Source organism: Colius striatus, chromosome 9, assembly GCF_028858725.1.
Source record: "Colius striatus isolate bColStr4 chromosome 9, bColStr4.1.hap1, whole genome shotgun sequence".
Lineage (NCBI taxonomy): Eukaryota > Metazoa > Chordata > Aves > Coliiformes > Coliidae > Colius > Colius striatus.
The window spans coordinates 12,379,556-12,403,634 of record NC_084767.1 but is presented as its reverse complement, the minus strand read 5'-3'; the positions used below and the strand labels follow the sequence as shown (position 1 = coordinate 12,403,634).

General features: G+C 57.9%; 4 protein-coding genes across 4 annotated transcripts; all 4 read left to right on the top strand.

Moving 5' to 3' along the window:
• The first annotated feature begins 667 nt into the window (after positions 1-667).
• On the top strand, positions 668-6,454 carry LOC133626108 (protocadherin gamma-A6-like). Its single transcript, XM_062002775.1, has 2 exons — positions 668-3,126; positions 6,218-6,454. The coding sequence occupies exons 1-2, from the start codon at positions 715-717 to the stop codon at positions 6,452-6,454; spliced, it is 2,649 nt and encodes an 882-aa protein (XP_061858759.1). The 5' UTR covers positions 668-714.
• Positions 6,455-6,560: 106 nt separating this feature from the next.
• LOC133626107 (uncharacterized) lies at positions 6,561-16,161 on the top strand. The gene is given in 6 exon segments (XM_062002774.1): positions 6,561-7,806; positions 7,809-9,017; positions 9,875-10,317; positions 10,319-10,383; positions 10,385-12,821; positions 15,877-16,161. Coding segments are annotated over 6 exon segments (5,685 nt in total).
• Positions 16,162-16,266: 105 nt separating this feature from the next.
• LOC133626106 (protocadherin gamma-B5-like) lies at positions 16,267-18,765 on the top strand. The gene has a single exon (XM_062002773.1). It carries the CDS (start codon positions 16,267-16,269, stop codon positions 18,763-18,765), a length of 2,499 nt encoding a protein of 832 aa, XP_061858757.1.
• Positions 18,766-19,533: 768 nt separating this feature from the next.
• On the top strand, positions 19,534-22,547 carry LOC133626105 (protocadherin gamma-A6-like). Its single transcript, XM_062002772.1, is given in 2 exon segments — positions 19,534-20,074; positions 20,077-22,547. Coding segments are annotated over 2 exon segments (3,012 nt in total).
• Positions 22,548-24,079: the final 1,532 nt, after the last annotated feature.

Sequence of the window (24,079 nt, the reverse complement as noted above, 5' to 3'; positions counted from 1 at the left end):
GATCCTGAAAGCGTTACTTCTCAGGGGTGTGTCTCATTAACACATGTTGTACCTCATCATCTCTTTCCGTTTACTGTTTGGAGAAGTCATTTCATACATTCCTGCTGCAAAACATCCTGTTGCACATTGTGGCTTGGGACTAATGGGATGAGGCTAATGATATTCTGCACATTGCAAGGATCGAAAAAATATTTCCCTTCATTTAGATGGTGAACAGCAAGAGCTTGTTCGTGATTAGACAGGAAAAACATGCCCACGTGCGACCTCTCCTTCATCTTATTAGAGATCGCCCCGAGAATCACATAAGAGATGGGCTGGAGCAAAACGGAGTGGGGACATTCCCAATGAACGGGAAGCGATGTGCCGGTGTTCGCAGTGTTGTCCCCGAGAATCGGGTACCGGCGGTCGGGCAGCGGCGGGCAGCGCTCGGTACCTGCAGTGCCGGGGAGAGGCTGCGGGCGCCGCTGTTGACCGAGGAGGAGCGAGAGGAAGGCCGGAGCGCTGCCGGCAGCCCCGCCCGCTGCGGCCCGGCTCGCTCGCTCGCTGCCGGTGTGTGTGGGCGGCCGGGCGGTCTGCGAGCGGCCCCACGGTGCGGAGCCGAGCTGCAGCGAGGCGGAGGGGCCGGCGGCAGCGGCCGGCAGCGGCGACACAGAGGCGGAACCCGAGAGGGAGTCCGATCGGCAACGGGTCGGTGTCGGCGGAGCCGCGGCAGCGATGTGTTGGGTGGGGAGGCGCTGGGGCCGGCGGGAGCGAGCCCTGCTGTGGTGCGTGCTGCTGGCGGCGTGGGAGGCGGCGCGGGGGCAGCTGCGCTACTCGGTTCCCGAGGAGATGCCGAAGGGCTCGTTCGTGGGCGACGTGGCCAAGGACCTGGGGCTGGAGCTGCCGGCGCTGAGCGACCGCGGCGTGCGCATCATCGACAGAGGCAGGACGCAGTATTTCTCCCTGCACGGGAAGACGGGACATTTGGTGACGGCGGAGAGAATAGACAGAGAGCAGCTGTGCGAGAGTATGCAGCGATGTGTGCTGCGCTGTGAGGTGATAGTCGAGAAAGATATGCAAGTTTACGACATTGAAGTGGAAATCACGGACATTAATGACAACGCACCCAGCTTCAAGGAAATTGAGGTTGAGGAGAGGATAAGTGAGATGACAGCTCCGGGGTCGCGGTTTCCCCTGAATGAGGCTCACGATCCAGACTCGGGGCGGAATTCCCTGCAGAACTACGAGCTAAGCGGCGATGAACATTTCTCGCTGGCCGTTAAGGCGGGTCCGGGCGGCGATCAGCATCCTGAACTGGTGCTGGCGAAGGAACTGGACCGGGAGGAAGCGACGTTCCATGATCTCATATTAAAGGCGATTGATGGAGGGGAGCCGTCGCGGACGGGCACGGCGCAGATCCGCGTGATGGTGCTGGACGTGAACGACAACGCACCCATGTTCAGCCAGTCGGAGTACATGGTCCATGTGCCGGAGGACGTGCCCGTGGGGTCCACCATCGTCACCGTAACGGCCGCCGACGCTGACGACGGGCTGAACGGGAATGTGAAATACTCATTAAAAAAAATTACAGAGAAAGCCTCGCAGATTTTCAATCTCGACTCTGCGTCTGGAGTCATAACGCTATTGCAGAGACTGAATTTTGAGGAACGTGAGTCTTTCGAACTGGAGGTGCAGGCACGGGACGGCGGGGGCCTTTTCGACACTGCGAAAGTGGCAATCGCAGTCACCGATGTGAATGACAACGCGCCCGAACTAACAGTGACTTCTCAATTGAGAGCGATCTCCGAGGACGCCCCTCGGGGAACAGTCGTTGCCTTGCTGCACGTGCAGGACCGGGATTCGGGAGCAAACGGTGCAGTGCGATGCTCTCTGAACGAAGGCGTCCCGTTCAGCCTAGAGAGTTTGCAGGGCAGCTACTACCGTGTCGTGACGTCGCGAGAGCTGGACCGGGAGGAGGTGCCGGAGTACAACGTGACGGTGCGGGCGGCGGACGGCGGGTCGCCGGCACTGCGGAGCAGCGCGGTGCTGGCGCTGCGGGTGCTGGACGTGAACGACAACGCGCCGGTGTTCGAGCAGGCGCGGTACAGCGGCCGCGTGTCCGAGAACAACGCGGCGGGCGCGCTGGTGCTGACGGTGCGGGCGGCGGACGCGGACTGGGGGCAGAACGCGCGCGTGCGGTACCGGCTGCGGGAGGGGCGCGTGCGGGGCTCGCCGCTGTCGTCGTACGTGTCGGTGCAGGCGGAGACGGGCGCGCTGTACGCGCTGCGGTCGTTCGACTACGAGGAGGTGCGCGAGCTGGAGCTGTGGGTGGTGGCGGAGGACGGCGGCGCGCCGGCGCTGAGCAGCAACGCGTCGGTGCGGCTGTCGATCGTGGACGAGAACGACAACGCGCCGCAGGTGCTGTACCCGCCGGCGGCGGGGGCGGGCGCGGGCTGGTCGGGCGTGGAGCTGGCGCCGCGCTCGGCCGAGCCCGGCGCGCTGGTGGCCAAGGTGGTGGCGGTGGACGCGGACGCGGGGCAGAACGCGTGGCTGTCGTACGAGCTGGCCAAGGCGACGGAGCCGGGGCTGTTCCGCGTGGGGCTGCACAGCGGCGAGGTGCGCACGACGCGCTTCCCGCTGGCCCGCGACGCGGCGCGGCAGAGCCTGGTGGTGCTGGTGAAGGACCACGGGCGGCCGGCGCTGTCGGCCACGGCCACGCTGACGGTGGTGCTGGCCGAGAGCGTGGCCGAGCTGCTGACGGAGCTGGGCAGCGCGGCGGCTTCGGCGCCGGCCGAGCCGGCCGCCAGCCTGACGCGCTGGCTGGTGCTGGCCGTGGCGGCCGTGTCCTGCCTCTTCGTCGCCTTCCTGCTGCTGCTGCTGGCGCTGCGCCTGCGGCGCTGGCACCGCTCGCGGCTGCTGGCTGCGGACGGCGGCGCCTTGCGCGGCGTCCCGGCCTCGCACTTCGTGGGCATCGACGGCGTCCGCGCCTTCCTGCACTCCTACTCGCACGAGGTGTCGCTCACGGCCGACTCGCGCAAGAGCCAGCTCCGCTTCTCGGCCGGCAGCTGCTGCGACACGCTCCCGGCGCGCCCGGCGCCCGACGAGCCCGCGCCGCTGCTCGGGGAGGACCCTGCTGTCGCTGCCCCGGTGAGTTCTTCCTGACAGTCTTTATTCAGGACTCTGCACTTGGTTACTTCTATGCCTCTTCTTGCTCATCTTCTCCGCTGTGTGAGCCAGGATTATTGGGAGGGTAAAGTTTACTGAATCAACGTGCTGTGTGCTGGTGGATCTTGGTGCTGTGGGATACGACGTGGGATTGCGTCTAAACGTGACAGTTAGTGTGGGAGGCAGGATACTTTGAAGTTTGTTTTTTTTTTACAGCAGGGAGTTTTGCTTTTATCATGTTTTATTTATCCTGTTGTCTTCAGCTGTGTGGGAGCAGACAAATTGCAGTAGGATATGTGATAAGTCAAATGTTATCCGTGGTAAGGAGAACTTATCTATGCATTTTATCTATGAATGGTGGAGGTCTACAAATGGTGAAGGTCAATCGCAAGTACGTGACCTGTGGAGAATTTGAGAAGTCTTGAGGGTGCTGTGTGTGATGAGGGCCTCTGGAGACATGGCATGTCTTCTGTCTGGGCTGAGTCAGAGTGTGTCTGGTTTTTTTGTTAGCACTTGCTCAGACTCCAACTGGACAAGTTGGGTGTTCATCAGTTAATTTTCTTGTTGTATGATGATTCCTATGAATGATGCTTATTTAGCATAGATATGAACTTTGCATTAATGTAGTACTGTAACCTGTCATCCAAGTTGCCTATGAGTTGAAGAGCATGATATTCCTTTTGAGGTGCTGCTTTGATGACCAGGACTTGAGCTGGACTGTGTGTGAGCAGGTACTGGTTAAGAAATGTGTTTTGAGAGAGTTCAGCGCAGGGCACAAAGATGATGAAGGAAGTGGAGCATTTCCCTTTTGATGAAAGGCTGAGGGAGCTGGGACTCTAGCTTTGAGAAGAGGAGACTGAGAGGTGATCTCAGGAATATGGCTGGGGTTAGACTAAGTGATTTTTTGATAATCTAGATGATCTTTTCAACCTTTAAGGTTCTGTGATTCACTGCTGGACAGCAGAAAATGATCCTGAAAGTGTCTTAGTTTTGCATATCCTACTGCTCATATTCCAGCCGTCCAAGTTGTTGGTTCATAACTTATCTTTCGTGTTGCATGATGTTTCCGATGAACTGCAATTATTGAGGATAGATGTACACTTTAAGTTATGATTTGAGTGTCATGTGCTTTACAAGTTGCCCGATGTCCTGAAGTAAAATGCTGGTGTCTGATACTGAGTTTTTATCAGCTGCATATCACCCCCAAGAGAAGGTGTTATGTTTCTTGAAATTAGAATGATGAGCAGAGAAATCTCTTGTCCATGTTGTGATCCTTGTTCTCAGGTAAGAAGATGCTGTGCATGCAACTTTCTTTTATGGTGACTTCAAAGTTAGCTTTCTGTTTTCCTTAAGATTAGGTCAGGGGGAAAAAAAAATCTGCATGTTGGGAGACAAGGCAGGTGAAAAAGTTTGCTGTGGTCTAATTTGAAATGACTAAAAGATGTAAAGATGATGTAAAAGTTTTGTTTCTTCTGTTTCAATTGAGAAGGTGTTTACACTCGTGTTTTCCTTTTTGTGGGAAATGAGCAGACGACAGAGAGAAAAACCGCTGAAAACTGAGGAGTATCTAGAAGGAACCAAGCTGCTGCTATGTAGACTGGAGTAAGGTGTTAAGGCTGCACTTGGAGTTTGAGATATGAATGACTTAGAGGTGCTCTCATGGATGAATTTCAACACCTGCTTTGAAGACCAAGAGGACTTGTTGGTGATTTTCTCTGACAGCATTTTGACTTCTAATGCTCCCTTGCTTTGCCTGGCTGATTGACATTTTTCTTTTTCTGGTCTCCTATATGTGTAGGTCTCCTTGCAGCTATCAGTGTAGCTCTGTTTAGCAATGGATCCCATGTTCAGGCTTCTTGCTCGTGTGGCAGAAGCTATGAAAGGCAGGAGATGTGAGAGATTCTTTGTTGGTTCTGTTGTTGTTAGTGGGAACACATGTAAATATGACCTCAAGTAGAAGTGGCATCTCTATGAATCGAGTGTGTGTGATAAATCAGGGAGGACAGTCCACCATAGCCATTAGTTTCATGACTCTATTAAATTACCAATCCTCTTTTAGTTTGGCTGTTTCTCATTTGACTACTTTAGAATCCTTTTGTTCATCTCAGAAAGGTGTTGAGGAGACAAATATATCCCCCTTCTTGGTTTAATTGTAGTGTATTATTCCCTCATGCCATGATTTTTACGATTATGACGAGGTCTGAAGCCATCCAGCAAGTTGTTTAGGGGTGTAGAGAATAGAGGGGAACTCTGTGTGTGAAGCCATGGAACATGGCCATTCCCTTGGGTGCTGTGTTTAACGATGTGCCTAATGCAGTACCATGCAATTTGAGTCGCTCAGTAAGTTTGTCTTAGGAAGTATTATTCCTTTTGTGACAAGGGACTACATCCTTAAAATGAAAAAGGGTAGAATCCTCTTAAGGAAGAAGTGTTTAACAATGAAGGTAGTGGAACAGATTGCCTAGAAAAGTGTGTGCACTGACACTGGAAGTATTAAAAGCTGGGTTTGCTGGGGCTTTGAGCAATCTGTTGTAGTGCAGGATGTCCTTGCCTGTGAAGAAGATGGTTCAGTGTCAACCACTCAAGTATGTAGAGGCATAGAGCTGTTCACGTTGCCTTTGGGGTGATATATATTCCACGGTTATTATTGTCCTTACAAGAAAAAAAACCCGTCAACGGGACAAATATCAGAGAGTGTACATGTGCTAAATGTGACAAGATGGAAACCCTTTGCAGGCCCTTCCTGACAGGATTGCAAGGGCTTCTGCATCGTCCTGTTTCTTATTCTTTATTAGAATACTAGCAAATTCTAGTAAACAATAGTAAAAACTAGTTAACACTTGTTATTCATACCAGGTAAGAAAAAGAAGGTATAAAATTATTTATGCAGGTATAATTCTCTTCTTTAAAATCAACCGTGTTCTTTATTGTTGTGCTATAAATGTGCTCTACTGTGTACTCATTTTGAGACAAGATGACATAAAAGAACTCGAGAGTGAATCTCGGTTTTAAAAGGCTTTTCAAGCCACATTAAGAGAGAGGAACTGATTTTAACGAAAGTGAGACCGCAAAGCCGAGTGCAGTCCCTGAGCACCGGAGAAGAGCCCGAACCCCGCCTCGCGGCCATCGCTCGGCTGCAGTGTCGTCGCGGCGCCTCCGGGTGCCGCTGTTGGCCGACGCGGAGCGGCGCTGGAGCCGGAGCCGCCGCAGCCGGAGCCGCCATCGCGTCCTGTCCCCGCCGGCTGCTCGCTCGCCCGGCGCCGGACACAGCAGCAACCTGGGCACCACAGGCGAGAGGCGGCAGGGGTAGAAGAATCGTCCGAGCCGGCGCCGAGCTCACTGGTTGCCGAGAGCGCCTGGAAGGAAGGCACCGAAGGCAGCGGCAGGAGGGAGGAGCGCGGTCGGCGCTGGCGAGAATGGCGAGCCCGCATCGGCAGAGGCGGCGGGGAACAGCCGGGCGGGTGCTGCTGCCCGCGTTGCTGCTGGGCTTGTGCTGCCGGGCGGCGCCGGAGCGGATCCGCTACACCATCCCCGAGGAGCTGGGCAGAGGCTCGCTGGTGGGGCCGCTGGCGCGGGACCTGGGGCTGAGCCCGGCCGAGCTGCCGGCACGCAAGCTGCAGCTCAGCGCCGAGAAGCAATACTTCAGCGTGAGCGAGGAGAGTGGGAACCTGTACGTGAGCGAGAGGCTGGACCGGGAGGAGATGTGCGGCGAGGCGGCGTCCTGCTCCGTCAGCTTCGAGGCGCTGGTGCAGAATCCGCTCAACGTTTTCCATGTCGAGGTGGCCATCGAGGACGTCAACGACAACGCCCCGCGCTTCCCACAAAAAAATTTCCAGCTGGAGGTCAACGAATTTACTTCTCCCGGTGCCCGATTTGCCTTGGGCGTCGCTGAGGACGCAGATGTGGGTAGCAATTCGCTGCAGCGCTACGAGCTGGAAGCAAACGGGTACTTCGATGTGGAGGTAAAGGAGAGCCAGGATGGCAGCAAGTTCGCGGAGCTCGTGATGCGCCGTCCACTGGATCGAGAGACTGAACCGAGACTGCAGTTGGTGCTGACGGCGCTGGACGGCGGCGATCCGCCCCGGAGCGGCACCGCGCAGCTCTGCATCAACGTCACGGACGCCAACGACAACGCGCCCGTGTTCGCGCAGGAGCGGTACCGCGCGAGTCTCCGGGAGGACGCGCCGCCGGGCTCAACGGTGCTGAACGTCTCCGCCTTGGACGCCGATGCCGGCACCAACGCCCACATCACGTACGGCTTCGGGAAGGTGCCCGCCAAGGTGCTTACGAAGTTCGTGGTGGATCCGGAGAGTGGGGTGATCACCCTACAAGAAGCCTTGGATTTCGAGGAGACGCGGGGCTACACACTGCTGGTGGAGGCGCGGGACGGCGGTGGGCTCACGGCTCACTGCAAGGTGGAGTTGGAGGTGCTGGACGTAAACGACAACGCACCAGAGGTGATACTGACGTCGATGTGGAGCCCAGTACCCGAGGATGCGCCATCGGGCACGGTGGTCGCGGTGGTGAAAGTGCGGGACCGGGACTCCGGCGAGAACGGTCAGGTGTGGTGCGAGCTGTCGGGCGAGGCGCCGCTGTCGCTGGTGGCGGCGACGTCGAGCGGCTCGTACAAGGTGGTGACATCGAGCGCGCTGGACCGGGAGCAGGCCCCGAGCACCGCGTGACGGTGGTGGCCAGGGACCGGGGCAGCCCGTCGCTGTCGAGCAGCGCGACGCTGGTGCTGGAGGTGTCGGACGTGAACGACAACGCGCCGGTGTTCGAGGAGGCCGCGTACAGCGCCTACGTGTCGGAGAACAACGCGGTGGGCGCGCCGGTGGTGCGCGTGGTGGCGCGGGACGCGGACGCGGGCGCCAACGGGCGCGTGAGCTACGCGCTGGCGGGCGGCAGCGCGGGCGCGGCGGCGTACGTGTCGGTGGAGGCGCGGAGCGGCGAGCTGTACGCGCAGCGCTCCTTCGACTACGAGCAGTGCCGCGAGTTCGCGGTGACGGTGCGGGCGCAGGACGGCGGGGCGCCGGCGCGGAGCTCCACGGCCACGGTGCGCGTGTTCGTGCTGGACCGCAACGACAACGCGCCGCGGGTGCTGTGGCCGGCGCCGGCAGAAGGAGCGGCCGCGGGGGCTGCGGCGTCGTCGGCGTCGTCGTCGGGTCCGTTCGAGGTGGTGCCGCGGTCGGCCGAGGCCGGGTACCTGGTGGCCAAGGTGGTGGCGGTGGACGCGGACGCGGGGCGCAACGCGTGGCTGTCGTACGAGCTGGTGTCGGGGCCGGCGGAGCCGGCGCTGTTCCGCGTGGGGCTGCACAGCGGCGAGGTGCGCACGGCGCGGGCCGTGTCGGAGAGGGACGCGGCCAAGCAGCGGCTGGTGGCCGTGGTGAAGGACCACGGGCAGCCGGCGCTGTCGGCCACGGCCACGCTGCACGTGGTGCTGGCCGAGAGCTTGCAGGAGGCGCTGCCGGAGCTGAGCGAGCGGCCGGCGGGCGGCGAGGCGGCGGCGGAGCTGCAGTTCTCGCTGGTGCTGGCGCTGGCGCTGCTCTCCGCCCTCTTCCTGCTGAGCGTGGCGCTGGCCGTGCTGGCGCGGCTGCGCCGGGCCGGGCCGCCCGCCGTCCTGCGCTGCCTGGGCGCGCAGCGCTTCTCCGTGGCCGGCGCCGCCTTCCCGGCCGACTTCTGCGAGGGCACCTTGCCCTACTCCTACAACCTGTGCGTGGCGCCGGCCCGCGCCGTGCCCGAGGCCGCTTGGCCGCCGCCGCTGCCCAGCGTGCCGGCGGAGGAGCTTCTGGGCGGGGAGCCGTGCGGGAAGCGGAGCCCGAGCGGCAGCGCCGTAGCGGGAGAGCCGCCTGCCGATCCCGACGCACCGCAGGTCAGTAAGCGCACGCGCTCCTTAACTTCCAGCCTTCCCTAGAAACCTGCTTCTGGTGACGTTCCCTTGTGTCTGTCTTTGTGTGCTGTGGCCAATCTCTATTTCCCTTAAAGTACTGTAATAGATCAGTAATGCTGGTCATTTTTATATCACGTAGTGTGTACTGGAGCTTCCTGCCTCATCAACTGTCATACGTGTAGTTTTAGGGTGGAAGTCTTTCTTTTACTATGTAACTTGTGCCGTTTACAATAATAGATGTGTACTAAAACTCTGAATTTTCATAAGCTAACGTACTGTTGGACATGGCACAAAAGTTGCCTACACGACCTGTGCTGTCTAAATTTGTATGTGATGGTAATGGTGAGTATTCTTACTCTGCACAGTGAGATTCTATACTTTTTTGTTATTCCAACCTCCTTCTTGTTGTTTTCCTCGATGCCGTGGAAGGGAAGTGCAGGTTCGTTAATAGATCAAATGGGTAGTGATGCATCCCTCTTTCACTCAGGCTGTTCGAGAAGAAGCACTTCCTGCTTCTGAAGTGGTGGCAGGTTCAGATTCAGCTGAGAGATTTTATCTAGAAGTTTCTATTGTTTTCAGAACCGCGAATGCACTATTTTAGCGATTGTATGGCTTCGCAGTAACGGTAGCTCAGAGTGCATAGCGGAGTCTTAATGAGCCTGATATCTCTGTTACCCCGGTGACAGGAGTGTGTCTGATTATCACGTGTTGTATCTCAGCATCTCTTTCCGTTTGCTGGCTTTGTAGATGTCATTTCAAACATTTCAACGTGCAAAACATCTTGTTGAACAATGTGGTTTGGGACTTGTGAGATAAGGCTAATGATATTCTGCACGTTGAAAGAAGTGAAAAAGAATTTCCCTTCACCTAGACTGCAAGAACACGTTCGCACGGGGTGGGAACAACAGGCCACGGCCGGCTCCCGCCTTCACATTACTAGTGTTCGAATGCCCAAAAAAAATCACACAAGAGAAGGGCTGGAGCAAAGCGGAGTGGGGAGATCCGCGCTGAACGGGAGCAATGTGTCGATTATCGCGCTGTTGTCTCCGCGAGCTGTCGGTGGGTATCGGCGGTCGGGCAGCGCTCGGTGCCTGCAGTGCCAGGAAGAGGCTGCGGGCGCCGCTGTTGACCGAGGAGGAGCGAGAGGAAGGCCGGAGCGCTGCCGGCAGCCCCGCCCGCTGCGGCCCGGCTCGCTCGCTCGCTGCCGGTGTGTGTGGGCGGCCGGGCGGTCTGCGAGCGGCCCCGCGGTGCGGAGCCGAGCTGCAGCGGGGCGGAGAGGCCGGCAGCAGCGGGCGGCAGCGGCGACACAGACACAGAGCCCGAGCGGGAGCACGATCGGCAACGGGTCGGTGTCGGCGGAGCCGCGGCAGCGATGTGTTGGGTGGGGAGGCGCTGGGGCCGGCGGGAGCGAGCCCTGCTGTGGTGCGTGCTGCTGGCGGCGTGGGAGGCGGCGCGGGGGCAGCTGCGCTACTCGGTTCCCGAGGAGATGCCGAAAGGCTCGTTCGTGGGCGACGTGGCCAAGGACCTGGGGCTGGAGCTGCCGGCGCTGAGCGACCGCGGCGTGCGCATCATCGACAGAGGCAGGAAACAGTATTTCTCCCTGCACGAGAAGACGGGACATTTGTTGACGGCGGAGAGAATAGACAGAGAGCAGGTGTGCGAGAGTTTACAGCGATGTGTGTTGCGCTGTGAGGTGATACTGGACGGCGAAATGCAGATTTACGGAGTCGAAGTGGAAATCGTGGACACTAATGACAATGCGCCGAGCTTCCAAGAGGCGGAAAAAGAACTGATAATGAGCGAGACGACAGCCGTGGGTGCACGATTTCCCCTGACGGAAGCTCATGACCCGGATTCGGGGCGGAATTCCCTACAGAGATACGAACTGAACGGCGACGAGCACTTCTCTCTGGCGGTGAAGGCGGGTTCCACCGGCGATCAACATCCTGAACTGGTGCTATCGAAGGCGCTGGACCGGGAAGAAGCAGCGTTCCATGAGCTGGTGCTAACGGCGAGTGACGGCGGGGAGCCGTCGAGGACGGGCACGGCTCGGTTCCGTGTTATAGTGCTGGACGCGAACGACAACGCGCCTGTGTTCAGCCAGGCAGAATACACGGTGCGTGTGCCGGAGGACGTGCCCGTAGGATCGACTGTCGTCAGTGTCACGGCCACGGACGCTGACGACGGGCTGAACGGGCACATTAAATATACGTTGAATAAAGTACGTGGAAAAGCTTCAAAAATTTTCAATCTGGACTCTGATACGGGAGCGATCACGCTGTTGCAGAGCCTGGACTTCGAGGAAGCAAACTCTTATGAACTGGATATTCAGGCGCATGACGGCGGGGGGCTTTTCAACACGACGAAAGTCTCGATCACTGTGACAGACGTCAACGATAACGCGCCTGAATTGACCATGACCTCTCATGTAAGCGAGATCTCCGAAGACGCACCCCCGGGAACAGTGGTGGCACTGCTGCATGTGCAGGACCGGGACTCGGGGACGAATGGTGAGGTGCGGTGCAGCATCGCCGAACGCCTGCCGTTCCGACTGGAGAAGTCCTTTGAGGACTACTACCGCGTAGTTACGGTGCGGGAGCTGGACCGGGAGGAGGTGCCAGAGTACAACGTGACGGTGCGGGCTTCGGACGGCGGGTCGCCGGCACTGCGGAGCAGCGCGGTGCTGGCGCTGCGGGTGCTGGACGTGAACGACAACGCGCCGGTGTTCGAGCAGGCGCGGTACAGCGGCCGCGTGTCCGAGAACAACGCGGCGGGCGCGCTGGTGCTGACGGTGCGGGCGGCGGACGCGGACTGGGGGCAGAACGCGCGCGTGCGGTACCGGCTGCGGGAGGGGCGCGTGCGGGGCTCGCCGCTGTCGTCGTACGTGTCGGTGCAGGCGGAGACGGGCGCGCTGTACGCGCTGCGGTCGTTCGACTACGAGGAGCTGCGCGAGCTGGAGCTGTGGGTGGTGGCGGAGGACGGCGGCGCGCCGGCGCTGAGCAGCAACGCGTCGGTGCGGCTGTCGATCGTGGACGAGAACGACAACGCGCCGCAGGTGCTGTACCCGCCGGCGGCGGGGGCGGGCGCGGGCGCGGGCTGGGCGGGCGTGGAGCTGGCGCCGCGCTCGGCCGAGCCCGGCGCGCTGGTGGCCAAGGTGGTGGCGGTGGACGCGGACGCGGGGCAGAACGCGTGGCTGTCGTACGAGCTGGCCAAGGCGACGGAGCCGGGGCTGTTCCGCGTGGGGCTGCACAGCGGCGAGGTGCGCACGGCGCGCTTCCCGCTGGCCCGCGACGCGGCGCGGCAGAGCCTGGTGGTGCTGGTGAAGGACCACGGGCGGCCGGCGCTGTCGGCCACGGCCACGCTGACGGTGGTGCTGGCCGAGAGCGTGGCCGAGCTGCTGGCGGAGCTGGGCAGCGCGGCGGCTTCGGCGCCGGCCGAGCCGGCCGCCAGCCTGACGCGCTGGCTGGTGCTGGCCGTGGCGGCCGTGTCCTGCCTCTTCGTCGCCTTCCTGCTGCTGCTGCTGGCGCTGCGCCTGCGGCGCTGGCACCGCTCGCGGCTGCTGGCGGCGGGCGGCGGCGCCTTGCGCGGCGTCCCGGCCTCGCACTTCGTGGGCATCGACGGCGTCCGCGCCTTCCTGCACTCCTACTCGCACGAGGTGTCGCTCACGGCCGACTCGCGCAAGAGCCAGCTCCGCTTCTCGGCCGGCAGCTGCTGCGACACGCTCCCGGCGCGCCCGGCGCCCGACGAGCCCGCGCCGCTGCTCGGGGAGGACCCTGCTGTCGCTGCCCCGGTGAGTTCTTCCTGACAGTCTTTATTCAGGACTCTGCACTTGGTTACTTCTATGCCTTTTCTTGCTCATCTTCTCCGCTGTGTGAGCCAGGATTATTGGGAGGGTAAAGTTTACTGAATCAACGTGCTGTGTGCTGGTGGATCTTGGTGCTGTGGGATACCACGTGGGATTGCGTCTAAACGTGACAGTTAGTGTGGGAGGCAGGATACTTTGAAGTTTGGTTTTTTTTACAGCAGGGAGTTTTGCTTTTATCATGTTTTATTTATCCTGTTGTCTTCAGCTGTGTGGGAGCAGACAAATTGCAGTAGGATATGTGACAAGTCAAATGTTATCCGTGGTAAGGAGAACTTATCTGTGCATTTTATCTATGAATGGTGTAAGTCTACAAATGGTGAAGGTCAATGGCAAGTACCTGACCTGTGAAGAATTTGAGAAGTCTTGAGGGTGCTGTGTGTGATGAGGGCCTCTGGAGACATGGCATGTCTTCTGTCTGGGCTGAGTCAGAGTGTGTCTGGTTTTTTTGTTAGCACTTGCTCAGACTCCAACTGGACAAGTTGGGAGTTCATCAGTTAATTTTCTTGTTGTATGATGATTCCTATGAATGATGCTTATTTAGCATAGATATGAACTTTGCATTAATGTAGTACTGTAACCTGTCATCCAAGTTGCCTATGAGTTGAAGAGCATGATGTTCCTTTTGAGGTGCTGCTTTGATGACCAGGACTTGAGCTGGACTGTGTGTGAGCAGGTACTGGTTAAGAAATGTGTTTTGAGAGAGTTCAGCGGAGGGCACAAAGATGATGAAGGAAGTGGAGCATTTCCCTTTTGATGAAAGGCTGAGGGAGCTGGGACTCTAGCTTTGAGAAGAGGAGACTGAGAGGTGATCTCAGGAATATGGCTGGGGTTAGACTAAGTGATTTTTTGATAATCTAGATGATCTTTTCAACCTTTAAGGTTCTGTGATTCACTGCTGGACAGCAGAAAATGATCCTGAAAGTGTCTTAGTTTTGCATATCCTACTGCTCATATTCCAGCCGTCCAAGTTGTTGGTTCATAACTTATCTTTCGTGTTGCATGATGTTTCCGATGAACTGCAATTATTGAGGATAGATGTACACTTTAAGTTATGATTTGAGTGTCATGTACTTTACAAGTTGCCCGATGTCCTGAAGTAAAATGCTGGTGTCTGATACTGAGTTTTTATCAGCTGCATATCACCCCCAAGAGAAGGTGTTATGTTTCTTGAAATTAGAATGATGAGCAGAGAAATCTGTTGTCCATGTTGTGATCCTTGTTCTCAGGTAAGGAGATGTTGTGCATGCAACTTTCTTTTATGGTGACTTCAAAGTTAGCTTTCTGTTTTCCTTAAGATTAGGTCAGGGGGAAAAAAAAATCTGCATGTTGGGAGACAAGGCAGGTGAAAAAGTTTGCTGTGGTCTAATTTGAAATGACTAAAAGATGTAAAGATGATGTAAAAGTTTTGTTTCTTCTATTTCAATTGAGAAGGTGTTTACACTCGTGTTTTCCTTTTTGTGGGAAATGAGCAGACGACAGAGAGAAAAACCGCTGAAAACTGAGGAGTATCTAGAAGGAACCAAGCTGCTGCTATGTAGACTGGAGTAAGGTGTTAAGGCTGCACTTGGAGTTTGAGATATGAATGACTTAGAGCTGCTCTCATGGATGAATTTCAACACCTGCTTTGAAGACCAAGAGGACTTGTTGGTGATTTTCTCTGACAGCATTTTGACTTCTAATGCTCCCTTGCTTTGCCTGGCTGATTGACATTTTTCTTTTTCTGGTCTCCTATATGTGTAGGTCTCCTTGCAGCTATCAGTGTAGCTCTGTTTAGCAATGGATGCTATGTTCAGGCTTCTTGCTCGTGTGGCAGAAGCTGTGAAAGGCAGGAGATGTGAGAGATTCTTTGTTGGTTCTGTTGTTGTTAGTGGGAATACATGTAAATATGACCTCAAGTAGAAGTGGCATCTCTATGAATCGAGTGTGTGTGATAAATCAGGGAGGACAGTCCACCATAGCCATTACTTTCATGAATCTATTAAATTACATATCCTCTTTTAGTTTGGCTGTTTCTCATTTGACTACTTTAGAATCCTTTTGTTTCATCTCAGAAAGGTGTTGAGGAGACAAATATATCTTCCTTCTTGGTTTAATTGTAGTGTATTATTCCCTCATGCCATGATTTTTACGATTATGACGAGATCTGAAGCCATCCAGCAAGTTGTTTAGGGGTGTAGAGAATAGAGGGGAACTCTGTGTGTGAAGCCATGGAACATGGGCATTCCCTTGGGTGCTGTGTTTAACGATGTGCCTAATGCAGTACCATGCAATTTGAGTTGCTCAGTAAGTTTGTCTTAGGAAGTATTATTCCTTTTGTGACAAGGGACTACATCCTTAAAATGAAAAAGGGTAGAATCCTCTTAAGGAAGAAGTGTTTAACAATGAAGGCAGTGGAACAGATTGCCTAGAAAAGTGTGTGCACTGTCACTGGAAGTATTAAAAGCTGGGTTTGCTGGGGCTTTGAGCAATCTGTTGTAGTGGAGGATGTCCTTGCCGATGAAGAAGATGGTTCAGTGTCAACCACTCAAGTATGTAGAGGCATAGAGCTGTTCACGTTGCCTTTGGGGTGATATATATTCCACGGTTATTATTGTCCTTACAAGAAAAAAAAACCGTCAACGGGACAAATATCAGAGAGTGTACATGTGCTAAATGTGACAAGATGGAAACCCTTTGCAGGCCCTTCCTGACAGGATTGCAAGGGCTTCTGCATCGTCCTGTTTCTTATTCTTTATTAGAATACTAGCAAATTCTAGTAAACAATAGTAAAAACTAGTTAACACTTGTTATTCATACCAGGTAAGAAAAAGAAGGAATAAAATTATTTATGCAGGTATAATTCTCTTCTTTAAAATCAACCGTGTTCTTTATTGTTGTGCCATAAATGTGCTCTACTGTGTACTCATTTTGAGACAAGATGACATAAAAGAACTCGAGAGTGAATCTCGGTTTTAAAAGGCCTTTCAAGCCACATTAAGAGAGAGGAACTGATTTTAATGAAAGCGAGACCGCAAAGCCGAGTGCAGTCCCTGAGCACCGGAGAAGAGCCCGAACCCCGCCTCGCGGCCATCGCTCGGCTGCAGTGGCGTCGCGGCGCCTCCGGGTGCCGCTGTTGGCCGACGCGGAGCGGCGCTGGAGCCGGAGCCGCCGCAGCCGGAGCCGCTGCCGGAGCCGCCATCGCGTCCTGTCCCCGCCGGCTGCTCGCTCGCCCGGCGCCGGACACAGCAGCAGCCTGGGTACCAGAGGCGAGAGGCGGCAGGGGTAGAAGAATCGTCCGAGCCGGCGCCGAGGTCACTCGAGGTGGAGAGCGACTGAAGTAAGGCACCGAAAGCAGCGGCAGGACAGAGGAGAGCGGCCGGCGCTAGCGAGAATGGCGAGCCCGTATCGGCAGAGGCGGCGGGGAACAGCCGGGCGGGTGCTGCTGCCCGCGTTGCTGCTGGGCTTGTGCTGCCGGGCGGCGCCGGAGCGGATCCGCTACTCCATCCCCGAGGAGCTGGGCAGAGGCTCGCTGGTGGGGCCGCTGGCGCGGGACCTGGGGCTGAGCCCGGCCGAGCTGCCGGCACGCAAGCTGCAGCTCAGCGCCGAGAAGCAATACTTCAGCGTCAGCGAGGAGAGTGGGAACCTGTACGTGAGCGAGAGGCTGGACCGGGAGGAGATGTGCGGCGAGGCGGCGTCCTGCTCCGTCAGCTTCGAGGCGCTGGTGCAGAACCCGCTCAACGTTTTCCATGTCGAGGTGGCCATCCAGGACGTCAACGACAACGCCCCGCGCTTCCTACAAAAAAATTTCCAGCTGGAGGTCAACGAATTGACTTCTCCCGGTGCCCGGTTTGCCGTGGGAGTCGCAGAAGACACAGACGTGGGCAGCAATTCACTGCAGGGCTACGAGCTGGAAGCAAACGGGTACTTCGATGTGGAGGTAAAGGAGAGCCAGGATGGCAGCAAGTTCGCGGAGCTCGTGCTGCGCCGTCCACTGGATCGAGAGACTGAACCGAGATTGCAGCTGGTGCTGACGGCGCTGGACGGCGGCGATCCGCCCCGGAGCGGCACCGCGCAGCTCTGCATCAACGTCACGGACGCCAACGACAACGCGCCCGTGTTCGCGCAGGAGCGGTACCGCGCGAGTCTCCGGGAGGACGCGCCGCCGGGCTCAACGGTGCTGAACGTCTCCGCCTCGGACGCCGATGCCGGCACCAACGCCCACATCACGTACGGCTTCGGGAAGGTGCCCGCCAAGGTGCTTACGAAGTTCGTGGTGGATCCGGAGAGTGGGGTGATCACCCTACAAGAAGCCTTGGATTTCGAGGAGACGCGGGGCTACACACTGCTGGTGGAGGCGCGGGACGGCGGTGGGCTCACGGCTCACTGCAAGGTGGAGTTGGAGGTGCTGGACGTAAACGACAACGCACCAGAGGTGATACTGACGTCGATGTGGAGCCCAGTACCCGAGGATGCGCCATCGGGCACGGTGGTCGCGGTGGTGAAAGTGCGGGACCGGGACTCCGGCGAGAACGGTCAGGTGTGGTGCGAGCTGTCGGGCGAGGCGCCGCTGTCGCTGGTGGCGGCGACGTCGGGCGGCTCGTACAAGGTGGTGACATCAAGCGCGCTGGACCGGGAGCAGGCGCCCGAACACCGCGTGACGGTGGTGGCCAGGGACCGGGGCAGCCCGTCGCTGTCGAGCAGCGCGACGCTGGTGCTGGAGGTGTCGGACGTGAACGACAACGCGCCGGTGTTCGAGGAGGCCGCGTACAGCGCCTACGTGTCGGAGAACAACGCGGTGGGCGCGCCGGTGGTGCGCGTGGTGGCGCGGGACGCGGACGCGGGCGCCAACGGGCGCGTGAGCTACGCGCTGGCGGGCGGCAGCGCGGGCGCGGCGGCGTACGTGTCGGTGGAGGCGCGGAGCGGCGAGCTGTACGCGCAGCGCTCCTTCGACTACGAGCAGTGCCGCGAGTTCGCGGTGACGGTGCGGGCGCAGGACGGCGGGGCGCCGGCGCGGAGCTCCACGGCCACGGTGCGCGTGTTCGTGCTGGACCGCAACGACAACGCGCCGCGGGTGCTGTGGCCGGCGCCGGCAGAAGGAGCGGCCGCGGGGGCTGCGGCGTCGTCGGCGTCGTCGTCGGGTCCGTTCGAGGTGGTGCCGCGGTCGGCCGAGGCCGGGTACCTGGTGGCCAAGGTGGTGGCGGTGGACGCGGACGCGGGGCGCAACGCGTGGCTGTCGTACGAGCTGGTGTCGGGGCCGGCGGAGCCGGCGCTGTTCCGCGTGGGGCTGCACAGCGGCGAGGTGCGCACGGCGCGGGCCGTGTCGGAGAGGGACGCGGCCAAGCAGCGGCTGGTGGCCGTGGTGAAGGACCACGGGCAGCCGGCGCTGTCGGCCACGGCCACGCTGCACGTGGTGCTGGCCGAGAGCTTGCAGGAGGCGCTGCCGGAGCTGAGCGAGCGGCCGGCGGGCGGCGAGGCGGCGGCGGAGCTGCAGTTCTCGCTGGTGCTGGCGCTGGCGCTGCTCTCCGCCCTCTTCCTGCTGAGCGTGGCGCTGGCCGTGCTGGCGCGGCTGCGCCGGGCCGGGCCGCCCGCCGTCCTGCGCTGCCTGGGCGCGCAGCGCTTCTCCGTGGCCGGCGCCGCCTTCCCGGCCGACTTCTGCGAGGGCACCTTGCCCTACTCCTACAACCTGTGCGTGGCGCCGGCCCGCGCCGTGGCCGAGGCTGCTTGGCCGCCGCCGCCGCTGCCCAGCGTGCCGGCGGAGGAGCTTCTGGGCGGGGAGCCGTGCGGGAAGCGGAGCCCGAGCGGCAGCGCCGTAGCGGGAGAGCCGCCCGCCGATCCCGACGCACCGCAGGTCAGTAAGCGCACGCACTCCTTAACTTCCAGCCTTCCCTAGAAACCTACTTCTGGTGACGTTCCCTTGTGTCTGTCTTTGTGTGCTGTGGCCAATCTCTATTTCCCTTAAAGGACTGTAATAGATCAGTAATGCTGGTCATTTTTATATCACGTAGTGTGTACTGGAGCTTCCTGCCTCATCAACTGTCATACGTGTAGTTTTAGGGTGGAAGTCTTTCTTTTACTATGTAACTTGTGCCGTTTACAATAATAGATGTGTACTGAAACTCTGAATTTTCACAAGCTAACGTACTGTTGGACATGGCACAAAAGTTGCCTACACGACCTGTGCTGTCTAAATTTGTATGTGATGGTAATGGTGAGTATTCTTACTCTGCACAGTGAGATTCTATACTTTTTTGTTATTCCAACCTCCTTCTTGTTGTTCTCCTCGTTGCCGTGGAAGGGAAGTGCAGGTTCGTTAATAGATCAAATGGGTAGTGATGCATCCCTCTTTCACTCAGGCTGTTCGAGAAGAAGCACTTCCTGCTTCTGAAGTGGTGGCAGGTTCAGATTCAGCTGAGAGATTTTATCTAGAAGTTTCTATTGTTTTCAGAACCGCGAATGCACTATAATAGCGACTGTATGGCTTCTGCAGTAAGGGTAGCTCAGAGTGCATAGCGGAGTCTTAATGAGCCTGATATCTCTGTTACCCCGGTGACAGGAGTGTGTCTGATTATCACGTGTTGTATCTCAGCATCTCTTTCCGTTTGCTGGCTTTGTAGATGTCATTTCAAACATTTCAACGTGCAAAACATCTTGTTGAACAATGTGGTTTGGGACTTGTGAGATAAGGCTAATGATATTCTGCACGTTGAAAGAAGTGAAAAAGAATTTCCCTTCACCTAGACTGCAAGAACACGTTCGCACGGGGTGGGAACAACAGGCCACGGCCGGCTCCCGCCTTCACATTACTAGTGTTCGAATGCCCAAAAAAAATCACACAAGAGAAGGGCTGGAGCAAAGCGGAGTGGGGAGATCCGCGCTGAACGGGAGCAATGTGTCGATGTTCGCGGTGTTGTCTCCGCGAGCTGTCGGTGGGTACCGGCGGTCGGGCAGCGCTCGGTGCCTGCAGTGCCGGGAGGAGGCTGCGGGCGCCGCTGTTGACCGAGGAGGAGCGAGAGGAAGGCCGGAGCGCTGCCGGCAGCCCCGCCCGCTGCGGCCCGGCTCGCTCGCTCGCTGCCGGTGTGTGTGGGCGGCCGGGCGGTCTGCGAGCGGCCCCACGGTGCGGAGCCGAGCTGCAGCGAGGCGGAGGGGCCGGCTGCAGCGGGCAGCAGCGGCGACACAGAGACAGAGCCCGAGCAGGAGTCCGATCGGCAACGGGTCGGTGTCGGCGGAGCCGCGGCAGCGATGTGTTGGGTGGGGATGCGCTGGGGCCGGCGGGAGCGAGCCCTGCTGTGGTGCGTGCTGCTGGCGGCGTGGGAGGCGGCGCGGGGGCAGCTGCGCTACTCGATTCCCGAGGAGATGCCGAAGGGCTCGTTCGTGGGCGACGTGGCCAAGGACCTGGGGCTGGAGCTGCCGACGATCCGCGACGATGTGTTCCGCATCTTGGACAAAGGTAGGACGCAGTATTTCTCCCTGCACGGGAGAATGGGACATTTGGTGACAGCGGAGAGAATAGACAGAGAGAAACTGTGCCGGTTGGTGGAGAGATGTGTGCTGCGCTGTGAGGTGATAGTAGATGGGGAAATAAATATTTACGGCATCGAAGTGGAAATCACAGACATTAATGACAACACGCCCAGCTTCCAAGAGGCAGAAGTGGAGTTGACAATGAGTGAGACGACGGTCCCTGGGTCACAATTTCCTTTGCGAGATGCACAAGATTCGGATTCGGGGCGGAATTCTCTGCAGAAGTACGAACTGACTGGTGATGAGCACTTCTCGCTGGCCGTGCAGTCCGGTCCCAGCGGCGATCACCGTCCCGAACTGGTGCTAGCGAAGGCACTGGACCGGGAAGAAGCGGCGTTCCACGAGCTGGTGCTGAGGGCGATGGACGGCGGGGAGCCGGCGCGGACGGGCACGGCGCGGATCCGTGTGACGGTGCTGGACGCGAACGACAACGCGCCCGTGTTCAGCCAGGCGGAGTACACGGTGCGTGTGCCAGAGGACGTGTCCGTGGGCTCTACTCTCGTCACTGTCACGGCCACCGACGCTGACGAGGGGCTGAACGGGAATGTGAAATACAGTTTCCATAAAGTTTCAGACCGCGCGTCCGAAATTTTCCATCTCTTTGCTGAGACAGGAGAAATATCGCTTCAGGGTGATTTGGACTTTGAAGAATTTTCCTCCCATGAATTGGAGATCCACGCACGAGACAGCGGTGGTTTGTTCGATACAGCGAAGGTGATGATTACGGTTACAGACGTCAATGACAACGTTCCCGAACTGACAGTGTCATCGGCCCTGAGCGAGATCTCTGAGGACGCGCCTCCGGGAACCATGGTGGCCCTGTTGCACGTACAGGACCGGGACTCTGGAGCGAACGGAGAGGTGCGATGCAGCATCGCCGAACGACTGCCGTTTCGACTGGAGAAATCTTTCGAGGATTACTACCGCATAGTTACGGTGCGGGAGCTGGACCGGGAGGAGGTGCCAGAGTACAACGTGACGGTGCGGGCGGCGGACGGCGGGTCGCCGGCACTGCGGAGCAGCGCGGTGCTGGCGCTGCGGGTGCTGGACGTGAACGACAACGCGCCGGTGTTCGAGCAGGCGCGGTACAGCGGCCGCGTGTCCGAGAACAACGTGGCGGGCGCGCTGGTGCTGACGGTGCGGGCGGCGGACGCGGACTGGGGGCAGAACGCGCGCGTGCGGTACCGGCTGCGGGAGGGGCGCGTGCGGGGCTCGCCGCTGTCGTCGTACGTGTCGGTGCAGGCGGAGACGGGCGCGCTGTACGCGCTGCGGTCGTTCGACTACGAGGAGCTGCGCGAGCTGGAGCTGTGGGTGGTGGCGGAGGACGGCGGCGCGCCGGCGCTGAGCAGCAACGCGTCGGTGCGGCTGTCGATCGTGGACGAGAACGACAACGCGCCGCAGGTGCTGTACCCGCCGGCGGCGGGGGCGGGCGCGGGCGCGGGCTGGGCGGGCGTGGAGCTGGCGCCGCGCTCGGCCGAGCCCGGCGCGCTGGTGGCCAAGGTGGTGGCGGTGGACGCGGACGCGGGGCAGAACGCGTGGCTGTCGTACGAGCTGGCCAAGGCGACGGAGCCGGGGCTGTTCCGCGTGGGGCTGCACAGCGGCGAGGTGCGCACGGCGCGCTTCCCGCTGGCCCGCGACGCGGCGCGGCAGAGCCTGGTGGTGCTGGTGAAGGACCACGGGCGGCCGGCGCTGTCGGCCACGGCCACGCTGACGGTGGTGCTGGCCGAGAGCGTGGCCGAGCTGCTGGCGGAGCTGGGCAGCGCGGCGGCTTCGGCGCCGGCCGAGCCGGCCGCCAGCCTGACGCGCTGGCTGGTGCTGGCCGTGGCGGCCGTGTCCTGCCTCTTCGTCGCCTTCCTGCTGCTGCTGCTGGCGCTGCGCCTGCGGCGCTGGCACCGCTCGCGGCTGCTGGCTGCGGGCGGCGGCGCCTTGCGCGGCGTCCCGGCCTCGCACTTCGTGGGCATCGACGGCGTCCGCGCCTTCCTGCACTCCTACTCGCACGAGGTGTCGCTCACGGCCGACTCGCGCAAGAGCCAGCTCCGCTTCTCGGCCGGCAGCTGCTGCGACACGCTCCCGGCGCGCCCGGCGCCCGACGAGCCCGCGCCGCTGCTCGGGGAGGACCCTGCTGTCGCTGCCCCGGTGAGTTCTTCCTGACAGTCTTTATTCGCATCTCTTTGCATTTGATTACTTCTCTGCCCATTTATGCCTATTTTCTGTGCGTGCTGAGCTTGTGTTGCCAGGAGAGCAAAGTTTTCTTCATCAGCAAGTATCTCTTGATGCTGGGAGGGAACACTTCGGGTTGTGTTTCGCGAGGTATTTGGTTTGGGAGGCAGGATATTTGGCCTACTTCGAGATTTTACTTTATTGGAGCAGGGATGTTTGCTTTTATCATGTGCAGGATTGTTTCTCATTTTGTCACCTTCCATGTCAAAGCCAAGATGCACGAGGTGTCATGAGGAGAGGCATATTAATAAAGATCTGTGTGCAATGTCCCTGGTTCATCTTGGGGCATTCTATAGAGAAGTGATCTGTGATGGTAGGGTTGGCAAATTTTGAGGGTCAAAGTACATTATGCAAGTTGTTAAGGGTAAGAGGTATGAGTCCTGGAAGCTTTGTCTTTCAACAGGGGCTGTTGAAGGGCACAACAGACGGCGTGCTCCTTTGCCTGTTTGGTGCCCATTTGTAGCATCATGCAACGTGAGTTTCATCTCCCAGATTGTCCAGGTGATGAGCAAGAATGATGGTGTATTTGAGCTGATATTGGTGACTGAATGTTTACTGAAGCTGCACATTGCTTATCTTTGTTCTCGGTATTGAGTTATGTGTGAAATATTTCTTCTGATGATGTCTGTGTGCAAAGTGACCTTCAGTTTCCCTTAATGTCATTGAATGACAGTCTCTTTTGCTGTGGTCCAAAGTTGGATATTGTCTGTGGTGCTGGTAGAGGCTGAGAATACAGAGCGAGAGTGAGACTGACTCTCAACCAGGCAAATAGCTGGGTGTCTGTCGGGTTGACTGTGCAATGGTCTACATTCATGCCTGGTGTCAAGGTGTGTGCCATTCATACTGTGATCAGGGTTTCTGAGTCCTTAAAGATGATGACAGTCCTTCAACAATAAAGTATTTGCACAACTGTGTCTTTAAAATGCTGATACATGGCTCAAAGAGCTTATAATTCGTGAGGAAATGGGAAATGTGCTCAGCTTACTTCCTCTCTTTTACATTTGAAGTGTATCTAATGGAGCTGAATGTGCCTTGGCTTGAACATACATGTTATGGCAAGTTCTGGATGAGGTTGGGAGCGAGAGACTGAAGGTATAGTGGGAGATTTAAGTGGGTGGATATCTCCTCTCTGCAGATGTTCACTGACCCAGTCTTTTCTGGGGGAAAGTTCCTCATTTCCTTTTTGAATTTTGATGTTTCTTCCCAGAAGACTACTAAAGAAGACAAATGTGTATCTTCTTCATATGGAGATTTAGAGATCTATGTGAAGCTTAATTTTGTACTTGTGAGAAATGATGTAATGAAACTTCAGTGAACAGCAAACTATGTATTCATTACCAAGTAAACACCTTATTTTTGTACCTACTCCAAGTGGCATAATCTAGAAGAGTGTGTTCTGATATTTTCTGTTCTGCATGTGTTAAGATCTTGCCTTTCTCACTGTGATGAGTATGCCATTATCT